General features: G+C 37.1%; 1 protein-coding gene across 1 annotated transcript in view; it reads right to left on the bottom strand.

The window, feature by feature from the left end:
• Tmem229a (transmembrane protein 229A) overlaps positions 1–4,083 on the bottom strand; it is a 50,256-nt gene extending 46,173 nt beyond the window's left edge. The window contains exon 1 of the mRNA XM_013019906.1: positions 3,874–4,083. Coding sequence (XP_012875360.1) covers positions 3,874–4,083 — 210 coding nt within the window. The remainder of the gene's footprint in view (positions 1–3,873) is intronic.
• Positions 4,084–17,361: the final 13,278 nt, after the last annotated feature.

The raw sequence follows: 17,361 nt of genomic DNA, 5'->3' as shown, positions 1-17,361 counted from the left end.
GTGAACAATGATGTTAGTGCCAGTGAAAAGTTTTGGCACAAGTTTATAGGAGAAAAAGAGGTAAAGGGACAAATGAGAAAATGAGAGAGCAGAGCTGGGGCCCGTGGCTCATGTCTGCAGTTCAAGCTACTCAGGATGCTAAGATCAGAGGATGTAGGTTCAAAGCCAACTGAGGTAGAAAACATCCCTGAGATTCCATGCTCAATTATTCATGTAGGAAGGGCCCTTGTGTGCTAGGATGACATAGTAGAAGACCAAGTAAGCACACATGACACAGAGAAAAAATATTAGGCCAAACTCCCTCATGGAGCAGCTCAATCACAAATAACTAGGCCACTCTTGCAAAAACAACATGAATCCATTCATGAAGACATGATCCTTAAGCTATATAAAATACTAAAACCTGGTTGAAGAGCATATGCAATATCTATTTATTTATTTTTACAGGTCCTGGGGCTTGAATTCAGGGACTGGGCACTGTCCAGGAGCTTCTTTTGCTCAAGGCTGGAGGTCTACCATTTGAGCCCCAGCTCCACTTCAGGCCTTTTCTGAGCAGTTTATTGGAGATAAGAGTCTCACAGACTTTTTCTGCCCCGGCTGGCTTCAAATCACAATTCTCAGCTACCTGAGTAGCTAGAATTATAGGCTTGAGCCAATGGAGCCTGGCTATAATTATTCTATTGTAGTATTTTTACAACTACATTTAGAAGTATAAATTATTTTGAACTCAAAAGGCTGAACATAGGCTAGAGAGTAGCTTCGTGTAAGTGCTTATCTGCAAAAAAAAGTAATTTTTGCAACATGGCTTGGGTTCATTTAGTTAACAATCTGACCCTAATATATACACAAACAAATAAACAAATGAAATCCAACTTCAGTTCAATCCCTCTCTTTTTCCAGCCATCTTCTTTGCACTGGAAATCACCCAGTGTCCTTCCTCTCCCTGGGCCCATGCTGTTGAAAAGGATGTGAGTTAACATTTTTATTTATATATCTTTGATTTTTTTTTTTTTGTCAGTCGTGGGGCTTGAACTCTGGGCCTGGGCACTGTCCCTCAGCTCTTCAGCTCAAGGCGAGCGCTCTACCACTTGAGCTCCAGAGCCACTTCCGGTTTTCTGGTGGTTTATTGGAGATAGGAGTCTCACGGTCTCTCCTGCCCGGGCTGGCTTTGAACCGCGATCCTCAGATCTCAGCCTCCTGAGTAGCTAGGATTACAGGCGTGAGCCACCAGCGCCCGGCAACATTTTTATTTATAAATGAATGTATAAGAATCCTTTTTGGTCGTTTGATAACTCATAGAGCAAAAATCCCTTAAATGGGACACATTGTACCATAGGCAATCAGAGAACAACCACGTTTTGATTTGACTAAAAAATGTATTGCTTGATTAAAGTAGTATTTTCCCTTGCTCAGTAGATGTAACCATTTGAATAAAATATGGCCAGGGAGCCAATCAGTGTGGAAACATTTATAACATCACAAATAACCTTCCTTTTTCATTTAGTGTTAGAAGCTGCAAATATTTGCCTTCAGTACTTATTTTCATTGAGCACACGCTAGTATTGGCTTGTAAAGGTCATTTGTGAAGGGGTATGGATACTTTTTACTCCCGTGAGAACCACAGAATCCACTCTACAAAGAGTGGCCGCTCCTCCTACATCTGGCTGTGTTTCAGGCATACAGAGATGCTGCACAGGGTGTTGGGTAGCCTGACCATTGGTTCAGTTATGCAATGAAATCTGTATTCAAAGTGGATGCTAATCATGTTGTCAACTTGGGGCCTTCACACACACACACACACACACACACACAGGTAATAAGAATTTGGTTTTATTCAAATATAGTGAATTGAAGAGATGTTTACCATTGAAAAGAAAGTATTATTCACAGTTCCCAAGAAAATGGAGCATGCTGCCCCACCCAGGTGTACAGGAGAGAATACTGAGCTGGGTTATGGGTAGAGTGAGTGGAGAAGCAAGGAAGTGTTCCTGAAGGCTCAGAGGAAGGACCAGGAGAGACAAATTAAGAGGGCTGGGCCAGGTTAGGATTGGCTAATTTAAATAATTGTTACAAGCTCTGGAATGAAGAGCTTGGCCCTAGCTCTCTGATGCTTCACTCTCAGAAAATGAAGCTAGTTGTTGTATGTGTTTAGGACTGGTTAGTTTATACCGTTGCCTGAAAGGCAGGCTGCTGGGGCACTTGTTTTCTATCTTTCGAAATTCACTAGTCTTGATGCTAAGGCTTCCATGTCAAAACATTAGAAAACATGGTGAGTAAGTAGTCAGTTGGCAACCCTGCATTCTCTCCGTTTACTCATTTGCAGACAAGGTAATTTGTGCATAGCTGGAGAGTTCTAGTCTCTAAAATTCTCCCCAGATAATGAAGATTTCCCATCAACAGATGTTCATCAGGTTAAAGACTTCTCTCCAGGCTTCTTTAAAGTTGGAAAGTTTAACTTGCAAAGTTTAACTCATCTAGGCTAATACCTTGAGAGCTGGAAATATATCTCAAAGTTTATGTACTTATCTAGCATGTGTGAACTGAACTGAGTTCAATTCCCAGTACTACTGGAACTTGGGGCTGTGGTGTGTTAATACATTGAATGAATTGTTTGAGTGTAACTACTGTCTAGTTTTCTCTGAGAGCTACACAAAGATTGGACTGGATAGAAGAAGCCACTCCATTTGTTGGAGAAAAGACCTAGAATGCTAGAGTCACATTTGGTCCTTTCATTTGGTTTGCTTATCCTTAATCATGAACAACTCTCTGAAAATGTATTGCAAAGTATTTCATGGTTTTGTTTCACCTGGGGAAAGGGGAACATTAATGTTTAAATTGGTGAATGGTCAGTACAGGTTCTGTTCTACCTTATATTATGCAGGTTGTGAATGATCAAAGTTCCTGAACTTAGATCCAAAATTTGAAATGAAAAAAAATATGCATATAAGTGAAAGAAATGTACAAGGAGTAATTATAGAGTTAATGAAGTGAAAACCAAAAATGAATTAGTAGTAAATAAGAGATACATTATCCAATAAAGCATCACTTTAGAAGTAGGCCTGGTATTACTTTGTCTCATGGAAATAGCTGTATGTATGTTTTAGAGGTTCTTTTGTCCACTTGGAGTTTATGTACAAATTTGCAATGAGAGAAATGTGATCAATGTGTACATATTGGGAGTATGACAGGCTCTGGAAACTGAACTATTTCCCTGGTGATCCATCGGGTCTTGATTATATTACTCACACACAAAAACACTAGCCTGTCAGTGTGCATTCTGATATGCAGGAGAGAGGTGAGAAGAAATCATATGAAAACATTCTACCTTTGAAAATTGTATAGTTAGTATGTATTTATGCTATTTATGTACAACCTAGTTCTCTACATGTTATGTTTTGCTCATTCTTTCTACTCTCTCTCCTCTCCATCCAACTTTTTCTTGTTCTTTTTTATGCTGCTTGCATTTTAAAAATAGAGAACAAAGGAGACTTTCTCTTGTTTGTTTTTCTTTTATATGCAAGTTCTAACTCTAATTTGGGTGTTCTCATAATGTATGGGTTTTTTAAATGATGTTACTTTGTTCCCTTAATTTTTAAGTGCTAAAGGGAAACAATAAGAACAGCTCAGCTATTTTAGGATATACATAACTTCCAATTATCTATGAAAACCCTTTGAGTGCTGGAGGCATTGGTATGCAAGCGCATAGACTTGGGACTATTCGGTTTCCAAAATCCCTTAATAGCATCGAGTCCTGAGACAACAAACATCCTTTGCTCTGGAAACAGGCTCAGAACAGAACTGAAAGAACAAGGCAGGCTGGTTGAAGTCTTGGAGGTAAGCCCATCATTTGCTTAACAAAGCAAGGCTTCAAACCACCTCTCCAGGCACTTTCATCTGGAAACTGGGTTTGGAAGTACTAGAAATGAGCTTTGTCCCCTGAGTTTCATCACTTCCTGTTTTCCGACGAGTGTAAAGAATGGATTCTTTGGTACCCAATCCCCTCTCCGGTGGCGGCCTGCTATTCACATTTTCAGTCAGGTCTGAAACTGGAGGTGTGCTTAAATAGTGAAGGCTTGTACACATTTCCGCTTTTTGTTTTTTCCAGTTGAGAATTCAGATTCTTTTCCCAGAGCAAGGTGAAGCTGCTTTTCAGCTCAGCTTAATAAAAGCTGAAGCAAAAGAAGCAAAAGCTGAAGCAAAAGGAAGAGTTTTTCCTAATGAAACAGATCATTGGAAGAACGTTCCCTGATCGGTGTTTTATTTTAGTTTTCCTCTTGGGCTGTGGGTTTGAAAGCCAAGGGTAGAGACAGGAGTGCTTGTTAGCTGTCCGGTTACTGTTAAGTCAAACAATCCAATGTGACTGCGTGGCCTCCTGCTCATCATCTTCTTGTGTGTGTGTGTGTGTGTGTGTGTGTGTGTGTGTACGCGCGCGCGTGCGTGTGCAACCGATGAGAACTTTACCTTGGCTTACATCTGTACAGCTAGAAGTTTGAATGCAAGGTGAACCATCAACATGGCCTTCATTTCTTCTGACATGGTAATAAGAAAAAATAAGCTAAAAGAAACTACAAAACAATCCTCACAGGCAAGTACTGTTTTTGCCTCCAACTATATATAACAGTAAAACATCACTTATTGATCTGACATCATTACATCAACTCCTAAAGCATATAACCACAAATGCACATTTTTCTTTTGATCAGAGAGATCAACCCTTTCTTCTTTTTTTTAACTTAAAAATTTTGTTTTATTGTAAAGACACTGTACCAAGGGGTTACAGTTACATGAGTAAGGTAATGAATACATTTCCTATTGAGCATTGTTACCCCCTCCTTTGTTTTTCCCCTACCATCCCTTCCCTCTCCACCTCCCCAAATTCTCTCTCCCCCTATGTCTAAACTGTAAAGTTTGTTTTCAACAGTGTCTTGTATATCTCATTGTTACAGTGGGTCAACCTGTATTTTTATTTCAGCACTTTGTTATTTCCCTTCCCCTCCCCAAATTAGAAAAATGTATATACAAGATGCAGGGCACCCAAATCTTCTTTAGTGACTCTTTCTCATGTGAAAGATGTTTGTGGATAAGCTAAACACATTCACTAATGTTCTGAGCAAGCTTATGTCAGAACACTTAGTTTCCCTTAAAAGTACAGAGAAACAGCAATCTTTCATCATTGAAAAACTTTAATAATTCGAGTTCTTTTCACAACCAGTAGAAACAAGAATCTAAAGAGTGGGTCTGAAAGTAGAAAGCCATGGGAATTATGAAGTCTGTCTGATTAAGTTTACTGGGCAGGTAGAAACATAAATATATAGCCAATAGCATTTTATTAAATGTTTTCTAGGATGATACTTAAGTAAAAGACAAATTTTGTATTTTTGGAGACTTACTTTCTAGCCACTCATATATGATACAGGACGTGAAAATAAAGCTTCCTTTGTTATTAATTTTGAGAAGCAAATGAATGTTGAAGTGGACCTGCTCATTCTGTGTGCATTTCTCACACACTGACTACTGGCATTTTCCATCCCGATCTTCAAACATACTTAAGGTTTGTATGCTCTTGTATTGATCTGGTAAGACTGAAAGACGTTAGGCTTTTATTTTAACTGAGAAAATGGTGATAGAGAAAAAAAATTCAGACTAAACAGAACAAAAATACATTCCATGTGATATCCTTCGAGAAAACCAGAACCATATACTACATTAGGAATGTATAAATAATAACTAACTCAAATCTATTATAAGGGGAAAGAATTGAATATCTGCATCATTTTCTATAAGGCACTTTCAAGCCTCCTAAATACTTGCAAAACCCTATAATATCTGGAGGAGAGCCGATAATGAAAAAAACTCAAATTCGAATCTTACCAATAATAAGAATAAAGATTCTAAACTCCCCTCTGAATTCATTGAAGCATAGTGTAAGTTCCAGTGGATAAAGGAACCAGGACTCAAGAAGTATCTCAATTCTTTTGTGAGGATCCTTTTTAATGAGAAGAATCATTGACAATGAAAATTGAACAATAAGTGGTATTGGTTGAATAACTGCATACTGAAATCAAGTGTGTGTGTGTGTATGTGTGTGTGTGTGTGTTTAAATCTACTGTGGCATAGAAATATGTTTTGTCTACATCTGGTTAGAGGACAAAATAAAATTAAATTGTGTCTATAGTTTATTTTCTTAATACAGCAATATTTTTACCTTTTTTTTGTTTTCTACTCTAATAATTGACCTGAATATTCTTTGATAATCTTTCCCTCTCTCCCTCCCTCCTTCTCTTCTTCCCTCTCTCCTTTCCTCCTTACCCTTTCTCTATCTTTTCTTCTTGTGCTAGAAATCAACCCTTGTCCTTGAATATGCTGAGCAATTGCTCTACCATTGAACTGCATATCCATATATTTTCATAGAAATACCTATATTATAATCATGTGTTTGTGTATATGAATGGAAATATTTTTTTCCTCCTCTATTTTTACCCTTTTTTGCTTACTGTACCACTAGTATGATTTGAATTAAAATGGGACTGGTAAATATCCTGGTCTCATTTCTGATGGTCAGAAGCAAGCTTTCAATATATTACCAGGGAGTGTGACAAGCCACTGTATGTGTTTTAAGTCCTTTATCAGAATTAGGAAAATTCCTTGTATTCTTAGTTGCAGAGACTATTTATCATGAACCAATATTATATATAATAAAAGACAAAGGATTTTATTAAATACTTTTTGGCCTGGGTCTTAGAAAGCTAATTTTATAAGAAGTACAGTATTCATAGCAAGTTATCCTCGGTAACAACAGTCTTCTGAATCTTATTTGTTAATATCCCATTTCATTGTGATATTATTTAGCCTTCTTTCAAAAAAAAAAAAGAGGAGAGGAGAGGAGAATGCATTCTACCTCAAGTGTGAGGAACTTTGGCTTTCCACAATGAAAGGCATAGGCCAAAGAAGGGGTCAGTACAAGTCTGTTTCTTGGACATAGCTATTTAAAACCAAGCAACACACATTCATTCCCGTCATTGGATCCACTGGACTTCAGAGTGCACAGTACAGGCCTAAATTCCACATCAGATTACCATGCCAGTCCTCTTGAGCTAGAGACCTATAAACCAAAAAAAAAAAGTCAAATTATCTCTCCCATTTAGGTTCAAAGTGAAAGTGTAAATGGATCAACCACAATAAATTATCTCATTAAATGAAGGGCGAAGAGAAGCATAAGTAGTCTGTCATAATCCTGAAATTCCACTGAAAAAATTCTATCTTTCTCTGTACACAGATAGAAAAAATATATGCATGTCTAGGGAATTCTGTGTGTGTGTGTGTGTATGTGTGTGTGTGTGTATCTGTGGTTGTAGAGAAAATACTTGACTATAGATTGAAGTTTATTAATGCTTACAGGATAATTTAGGAAATTAGTATAGCTTGTGTCAGATTTAGTATTTGTATTTTTCTAGAAATCTTATATTTTATGTAAAATTTCAAATTTATGAGCAAACTCATATATTCCTATTGGTGTTTTGATGCCTGTAGGATGTCTAGCTATATTTGCTATATCAATGGATGTATTCTATCTTCTCTATCTCTGTCCTTCTTTGTGCTTACACTTCGTTACCTCCAGCTGGTTGCCCATCTCTTTTCTTCCTGTTAGGAGTTGTTTAAAGGGCACAATGGTTTCAACAAGTGTTTTATATTCAAGCTGATATATTCTGGCATAAATTTTGTGCTAAGGCAATATTTTGGAATGAATGGTCTTCATTTGTCTTTGTGTTCATATCTTTTTTCTTCTCTTTTCATATCCTTTTCCAAACAATTTTCTTCTGGCTTCATTTTGATCACTTGTGTCTCAAAGGGTTAAGATTCACTCTGTTCATGATTGAGAGGTTGGGCCCTAAGTGACATTCCAAATTCAGAGGCAATTTTCCTTATGCCAGGGGGCTTGATAAGTTAAGTTTTCCTTTACTCTTACAAAGCATTATGTTGCCACTAATACAGCTGACCTGTATGATTCCACATTTACTTTTATTTCTGTTAGAACCAAACAGAGATAACTGAAGCTTGTTAGCTACTTTGGTATCAAAGTAGCTAACAAGATGGTATTAAGATGGAGTCTACAACTGAGAGCAGTGGTTCATGCCTGTAATCCTAGCTACTTACAAGGTGAACTCATAGGAATGATGGCTCTAGGCCAATCAGGGCAAAAATGTTTATGGACCTCCACCCCCACCAATGAAAAGCTGGATGTGGTGGTACTTGCCTGTCCTTACAAACTGGAGGAGAAAATAGAACTACTAAGGTTCTGGTTGGTTCAGGTATAACATGACCCTGTCTCAGAAAATATCCAAAGAAAATAGGGCTTGGTTTATTTATATGCATCAAGTGGCAGAGCATCTGCCTAGTAAGCCCAAGGTCCTAAATTCAAAGCTCAGTGCTGACAAAAACTAATAATATTAGTAATAACATGGACTCCAGAGGCACAGGTCTTGATGTTTTACCTACAAAGACTGGATTTTTGTTTGACTCTCTCATAATAGCAGTATGGGGCTTTTGGTACTTTCTCTACGCTTTATGTATTGGGTATTTGAGAAGATTATTTTCATTTATAATATTTTAATGACTTTTTTCTTGATGGTTTTGTGGTAATTAGAGTTTTTTTTCCAAAAAAGGTATATGCTGATTTTATAGAATCAGTCAACATCAATCAAAAGTCATGATCCAGCTTTGATTTGGATTGAAGTGACTTCCTGTTAGTGTTCTTAAGATCAAATCCTTTTCACAGTTCTCTGCAAGTAATTGTGGTCCATGGGTAAGTAATTGGAAACACCTTGGGTGAGATTTTGATATTTTTGAAATTTATAAACAAATCCTGATTAGGAAAATATGTCACTGAATAGTATTGAGCTGACGTAGAGAATCTAAAGAACTAATTTTGGCAGTCAGACTAGATTTCCTGGGTTATTATCCCACTTCTTTTTCCTTAAAAAAGTATTTATTTATTTATTTATTTATTTATTATTAGGTAGTTTTGCCAAGGATCTCAATTCCAGAAGTCAGGTTAGGAGCACAATGCATCTTGGGTAATGTCACCCTCATCATTCTCTTCTCTCTTTCCCCATCCCTTCTCTACCCTCAAGTTATGCAGCTCAATTATTACAGAGCATGTATTGAATAAAATGACTGCTCACCCTTCCTTCACCATTCCTCTACCCTCCCTCCCATATTTTTTAGCTTACTGATATTAATTTTTTGAACAATTTGTTAGTTGTTTAAAGGTACACCATTAGATACTTTCCTAAGTATCTTGTCCTTAGTCAATTTGCTTGTATCTCCACGCATAGTGCTCTGTATGTGTTATCATATATGTTTGTATATTAGATCTAACTATCATACATGAGAGAAAACATGTGACATTTGTTTCTCTGAGCCTGACTTACTTCACTGAACATAACTTTTTTTTTCTAGGTCCATCCATTTCCCTGAAAATGACAAATGGCATAACATTGTTCTTTCTGATAGATGAGTATATATGTACAATCTGCTGTAGGGTATCTGTTTCCAGGTCTTGGCTATCATAAGTAGTGTGGCAATAAACATGAATGTGTAAGTTTTTACTAGCCTGATTTGTAATATTCTGGGTAGATGGCCAATTGTGTTATCTGGAGTATGGAGAAGTTCTATAGTTAGTTTTTATTTTCTTTGGCTATAGGGCTTGAATTCAGGGCTTGGGAGCTCTCTCAGAGCTCTTTTTGCTCAAAGCTACTACTCTACCACTTTGAGCCATAGTGCCACTTCTAGTTTTCTGATGGCTAATTGGAGAAACAATGTCCTATGGACTTTCCTGCCAAGACTGGATTTGAACCTTGATCCTCAGATCTCAGCCTCCTGAGTAGCTAGGATTACAGCTGGGAGCCACTAGCTCCCAGCATGTTTAGTTTCTTTGAGCAATTTTCAAACCACCTTCTACAGTGTTTCACTGGCTTATATTCCCAACCAACAGTGTAATAGGATTCCTTTTCCCCCTGCATTCTCTGTCAGCATTTGTTGTATATTTTCTTGATGATGGCCCATCTTACTGGGGAGAAATGGAATCTCAATGTTTTTTTTGATTTGCACTTTTTTATGGCCAAGTTATCCCATTTCTATATAAACTCTGGGTCTTATGAAAGTCATTAAACTTCTTTTTGATCTCATGTGTAAAAAATAGAAGTATAATAGAATGTCTCCAATATATTTATTAAAATGATTAATATATTGAGACAATCTTAGAAGTATTTGGCATATACAGAACATATGCAAAACATTCATGGAAGGCTTATTATTTATGAAGGTTGACTTTATGTAATGATTTCTACAATTCAAAATAGATTCTTCAGTGAGGTATATACGTTCATATCTACATTTTTCTCATCTGTAAAGTATTTTAATATGTGCAATATAGACTATAAGTTGGCAGCTGTACTTTTATAGCTCTTTCTTTTTATTAAATTTTTATTCTACATTATTACTCTACAGACATTTGCTCAGTTTCTCTCAGCTTATAATAACATTGACTTAGATGAGTGGTACTTGTTTAAAGTTTTCAAGATTAGAGACTTTCGTCTCAATGCATGAGGAATTTGTTCTCTGGTGTTAAGAAGATGAATGAATATGTTCCTTACTCATGGAAGATCTGAAGCACTCTCTACTAACAACTGCTTAAAATTTGGCAGACCAACTCTATGTCATTTTCGAAGACCTTTTCCTCATTCCCTCAGGGCTGTGGGAGTTTCCAAATATGCATCATCTTTGCCCACAGGGCTCCTTTACCTTATGGTTGAAAATAAAGCAATCTTCTGATCACATGGCTCAAACAAGAAGGATACAAATATTCTAAACAGATGTAGCTACATGTTTTGTTCAGCAGCTTGTGGCTTTTGAGATTCTATCATTTCAGTTTACTTTAATGAATGTGTCATGAGTCAAATGACTTTGCAGAAATCTGTTAAGTGCCAATACAAGATCTTCCTTAATCAATCAATTTTTTTCTTCTTTCCTCCTCCTCCTCCTCCACCCCTCCGCCTCCTCCTCCTGCTTCTCCTCTTCTTTCTCCACCTCCTCCTTCTTCTCCTCAACTTCTTCTTCCTCCTTCTTTTCCTCTTCCTCTTTGGAAAGGTTATCTACCCAGTTTTTAAAAGAACACATTTCAAAGGAACTCTCATTGGATGCTACAGATATCCAAATAAATTCATTAAAATAGCATTGCTTTTATATGTCTAAAAATAGTCCTTGCAAATTTTACTGCAAAATTGATTATGTGTCGTGTCAAACTATAAAAATGAAAGGCCTTAAAAAGTAAAAGTAAACATTATGCTCTTTATCCACTCCACTGCTCCCCATTTCTATGAATTTAGAAAGACAACTTCTGTTAATACTTTTTTATTGTAAAGATGCTATACAGAGAGGTTACAATTACATGAGTAAGGCAATAAGCACTTTCCTATTGAGCATTGTTACCCCTTCCTTTGTTTTCCCCCTACCATCCCTTTCCTCCTCCCCTCCCCTACTCCTCCCTCTTCCACTCCCAAAGTTGTAAAGTTCCTTTTCAACATAGTGACTTGTGTATCTCATTGTTACAATGGGTCAACCTGTATCCTTGTTACAGCATTTTATTTCCTTTCCCCTCCCCAAATTAGAAAAAATATATATACAAGATGCAGTGCACTGGAAACAAATGCAGTGAAAAACAGAGGTTATACCATGGGGGAAGAAAATACAAAAGAAACAAAAAATCACATAGTACATTAAAAACAACAGCGACAAAGGTAAAACCTCTTGTCTCCCTATCTTGGGGTTCATTTCGCTTAGCATCATCTTATATGGTCATATGTCATAGCTTTTGAACCTTTTCTGCTTGTCTGGTAAGATTATCCTAGACGTGTACTAGTTATGCAAATAAGGGAAATCATGGGATCTATGTTTCTTTGGGCCTAGCTTACTTCACTTAATATAATTTTTTCCAAGTCTTTCCATTTCCAAACAAATGTGGTGGTGTCATTCTTTCTGATGGAGGCACAGAATTTCATTGTGTGTGTGTGTGTGTGTGTGTGTGTGTACTGCATTTTCTTGATCCATTCATCTACTGAGGGGCATCTGGGTTGGTTCTGTATCTTAGCTATGGTGAATAATGCTGCAATAAACATAGTTGTGCTGGTAGCTTTACTGTGGCCTTGTCTGTGATCTTTCGGCTAAATGCCCAGATCATAGGGAGCTCTATGTGGAGTATTTTGAAGAGCCTCCATATTGCTTTCCAAAGCGGTTAAACAAGTTTACACTCCCACCAACAATGCAGTAGGGTTCCCTTTTAGTCACATTCCCTCCAGCATCTGTTGTTATTAGATTTCTTGATTATAGTTATTCTAACTGGGGTGAGGTGGAATCTCAATGTTGTTTTGATTTGCATTTCTTTTATGGCTAGAGAAGTTGAGCATTTCATGTGTCTATTGGCCATTTGTATTTCCTCTTCAGAGAAATCTCTCTTTTAAGTCTCTAGCCCACTTACAAATCAGGTGGATGTTTCTTTGAGGATTTGTTGTTGAGGAATTTAATTTTTTGAGTTCTAAGTATATTTTAGATATGAGGCCCGTGTCTGTTGTATGGCTAGTGAAGATCTTCTCCCAATCTGTGAGCTTTCTGTTGGATACTTTCTTTCATTGTCCTTTAAATGATATTGTTTTACTAGTCTTTTATTAATTATATCATTTCCCTCCTAGTCTTGTATTTTTCCATATTAACTACTCTGATTCCATTTCTATGTATTTCAAAGGAAACATATGGAAATCACTTTTGGAACAACATATAGAGATTAGCTTTCTTTATTTTAGCAAATTATGTTAACTTAGGGAAAAAACTGAAACAACAAGACTCCTTTCTGAAACACTAAACCATGTCACTCTTACAGTTTTAATAATGAAGGTCAATGTTGTCATGTGTACATTTTTGTGGTTACGTCAGGTTCATTTCTCCCTGATACTCTTCAATGTTAATAAATACAATGACAAGATCCCAAACTGGCACAAATTTTTATAAACTGTCTACCATCCTCAATGATAAAAAATGTTTATAGCTTTTCTCATGTGTGATATGTTTTCACTGAGACATACAGGTATTTTTTTTAATGTGAAGCATGTCATGAATAATACTTTATGTGTTGGAGAGAAAAATGACTTAGACCAAATGCACTGCATTTTGCTATAATTCTTTATGAAGGACAATATTCTTAAGTAGGACTATTTTGGGTCATTTATCTCTAAGGGACCATAACAATTTTTCTTATATATGGCTTTTCTCGGTTAACACTATGAGGTTTTTAAGTCTTTTTTGTTCCCATGTTTGTATCTCATCTCCATTTTTGGTGGTATGTACATGGAATGTCTAAGCAAAAAATCATGTCCAAGTGACTGTTCTCTTAAGTTATAAAAACGCCAATAAGAAAATGTCTTTATATGTTTTTCAGAAGCTCTCATTATTTGCTTATATTTGAGGAATCATTTATTATTTTTTAGAGAATTTGAGGTTTACAAATAAATTAAGAGGGCATTCCAAACATTTTCCATTTAACCCCTATCCCCAAAGATATATAACTCATTATTATCACTAAAGTTACTCAAAACATCTGTGTGTTGATTTTTGTACAGAAATTTCTCAGTTCCTTAGGGTTAAACAAGTATGATACAAGTATGATACAAGCAGCTACCAAAATGGCTATGCCCTGTTACCTCCTCTCCAGTGATGGATGGATGAGAGTTCCTGCTGCTCCATCACTCATCAGCATTTGATGTCATTTTCATTCCAGATTTTGGCCAGTCACATAGGTCTTTAATGGTATCTCCTTGCTGTTTTAATTTGCATCACTTGAATACAAGGGACATATGGAACATATTTTCACAGGTTTTTTTTTCTACCTATATATCTTCTTGGCTATGTATTTATTAAGATGTGTGTCCCATTTTCAATCAGATTTTTTGTGAATTTTTTTTACTGGATGTGTGTTTTGCTGATGTTTTCCCCAATCTCATTTTCTTGACATTGTTTTCCACAGAGTAGAAAAATTCTAAACTTTACTCATGAGTAGTTTATTGATTATTCCCCGCAGCCCCTCCCCTCTGCCCCCATGGATTGTGCCTTTGGTATTGCATCTAAAAGTCATTATCACACCCAAGGGCATCTCAGTTTTCTATTATGTTAAAACTGTTTCAAACTTTTGTATTTTGCATCTCTTTTAAGTTAACTTTTTAATGAAAAAATATAAAGACTGGCTTTTTTTCCTCCTAGAGAGATCCAGTTGGTCTAACACCACTTGTGTCAAAATTAGCTTTGCTTCTTTGTCAAGCTTAGCTGATTGGCTGGATTTCTGTTCTGTTCTATTGACTTACTTATCTGTTCTTTTAGGAGTATACCACATGCCCTGTTTACTACAGCTTTATAATAAGCTTAGAAGCCTTTCAATTTGTGGAGGGGAAGGGAAAAAACAAATTGTTCAAATAGGGATACAGGTGGACCCATTGCAACAATGAAATATATGAGACATTATGTAGAAAAATGAACTTTACAATTTTGACGCGGGTGGGGTGGGGGGGTGAGGTGGGGGGTTGGAAGTAGGGAAGGGAGGAGATGGGAAGGTATGGGAAGGGGAAACAAAAGAGGAGGCAACAATGCTTGATAAGAAATGTACTCATTACCTTGCTAATGTAATTGTAACCCCTCTGTACGGTATTTTCACAATTAAAAAAAAAGCTTAGGATACAAGGAATGCTTCCTTCTATTTTAGGATAAGAACCACTCCAATTTTAAACTAATTTTATTATAATAAAGAGCCATTTAGTTTATCTTCCCACTGTGAAAATACTTTTGTATCAAAGTAACAAAAATTGTTAAAACTGACTTACAAAAAAAGGAAAAAGGAAGAAAAGTGCATACAATGCAAATGATACAATAAAATTTTGTTGCAGTTTAAAGTTGTAGCAAATGTTAACTGGAGAACATCAATTCTGGTATTTTAACTTTATCTGAATCTTTGGGAGCAGATGTGCCCTCCCTGAAATCATAGAACGGTGATAGTAACTGGAGTTGGTTGACTTACAGAATGTTTCTGGTGTACTCTGTACTGAGCAGAGATGCAGTCATATTTCTCTGACCATGTGGGTCAGAGATGCTTTGGTTATACCTCTGAGTGGATGCTTCCCCTCCAAGGTGAAGATCTGCCACTGGTTCAAACGAAGACTGCTTGCATTATGAATGTGGCTCCATCGATACTTTGCAGATGGAGGGCATTTTTGCTAATAGCTCTTGTGGCCTGAGAACTATTTTCTTAGTATTCTCCTACCCAAAAGTATCTTACATTTGAACTGGAAGGAAGCCTGAAGCTAAGCAGTTGTTACAAGAAACAGAAGTTATATTAATCAAGGAAGATTTGCAATGAAATATCAAGAATAGGTGGACTTCAATGAAATCCAGCTTTAAGTTCTGCTGTATTTTACAGTACAGCTTGAGAAATTAAAAAGAAATGAATCAACCTTCTCTATTTTTGTCTGTCTGTCTGTCTATGTGTCTCATACACATACCATATACACAGCTTCCCACCCCTACACTCCCACACTTCCACACACTTCCAAACACTTCCACACACACACACACACACACACACACGCACACGCACACACTCCACTATATATCTGCTTCATTCTTTTCTATTTACAGACTAGACTGGCTTTTTACATTTACTCCCCAAGTCCATCTGGTCTTTTACTTCAACTTTTCACACTGGCTAATGCAATCTCTGGGACTCTATTTTTAGCTTTCAAGAAAAGAAAATTATTCTGGTTTTCGATCTGACATCTGTGCGGAATCCATCGTCCATAAGTCTATAAAGCAAAACAGCCTGAATTCTGGTGCAGCTGACCCACTGTGAGGTCTTGAAGGAGTTACTCCATCTCTCTAGGACTCCATTTCAGGCATGAGGAGAGCAATAAACGTAGGGGCAAAACCCCCGAGCCAGACAAGGCACAGTACAAACAGGCAGAAGCCAAGAAGTCATTCTCCATCTCTGTCTCCGCTCAGCGATTTTTTTTGAGCTTCAATTGTAGAATAACCTTCAGAGACTATATACAACACAAGAGAAATAGCTTTTCTCTATATATCCTCTTCCTTTCCTCTGACATTTCCTGTTCCATACAGCTTGTTTTTACTTCCTCTTTTCTTTGTCTGCCCTTTAAACAATGGTCTGAGGAAAACCAAAGCTAAACTCTGATACATGTCTCAGAGAACCTAAGAAAAGGCTGAAGGGCAGGGGAAGGGTTGTGAGCACAGTCTAAATTTGGAAAATTGACTCACAGTCCAAAGATTGAGCCTTATTGTTCCTTTTCTGTATTAACTACAAGTAGGTTGATAGAATTTAATAATTGCCAGTTTTGATCAACTTTGCCTTATTAGTACCATGGATAACATAAATCAACATAATTTGTAAATTACTCAAATGGAGGTTTCTAAAACAACCAATCTGAAAACCCAGAGTGGTACAGTTACATAAATCAGGCGGAGTACATTTCCTTCAGGACAATGTCACCCCTTCTCCCACTCTCTGTTTCCTCCTCCCATCCTACCTACAAGTTGCAGAATTTGTTTTCAACATAGTGTCCAGTGAGTACCATTGCTGCATTTGTTCACCCTTTGAATTTTGTTTGTGGTAGTGTTGGGGATTCAACTCAGGGCTTCCTGTTTGCTAAGCAAGTGTTTTTTTCCTAGCTGACTCATACCTCTTGAGAGCCTGCTCTTTGATACTCTTTTTTAAAAATCAATATAATGCTTTGAGGAGTTTTACAATCTGTACTTGTTGCCCTAGGGGCAGAATTAATCTCAGAGGTCCAACCTTGGGTCCTCAAACCAAAACTTACTAAAGGCTCCGGGAGAACCAGAAGCATTTGAATTTGTGTTTGTACTTTCAATGTCTAAGTCTGCAGACTGAAGGCTTTTTATTAGTCTGGCTCATATCTACCATTGCAGGACCATTGGTGTTCAACTCCATCTGAATGTATTTTCTGTCTTCTTGATATCCTCTTTCAGGTTTTATGCCCAATTAAAAAACCTCTGGGAGGGGAGATAATTACATGGTGGAGTTCACCTAAAGGGGTACACAGATTTTGTCAAGATCTCTTCTTAAAATAAACAGAGTAGCAAGAACAAAAAACAAAACAAAACAAAACAGAACTCCCTGTGTTTAAGCGCCAAAGCCTTCAGCTTGACCTCTCTTGACTCTGGATCTGTTCTAAAGTCGGTTCTGGTTCTCCATTCAAGTCCTTGCTGCTGGCCCGTGCTTGGTTCACCTTTCAC

The sequence above is a fragment of the Dipodomys ordii genome, unplaced genomic scaffold (genome assembly GCF_000151885.1).
Source record: "Dipodomys ordii isolate 6190 unplaced genomic scaffold, Dord_2.0 Scaffold48, whole genome shotgun sequence".
In the NCBI taxonomy this organism is placed as follows: domain Eukaryota; kingdom Metazoa; phylum Chordata; class Mammalia; order Rodentia; family Heteromyidae; genus Dipodomys; species Dipodomys ordii.
The sequence above is the reverse complement of the archived record's forward strand: the minus strand, read 5'-3'. Positions and strand labels throughout refer to the sequence as shown.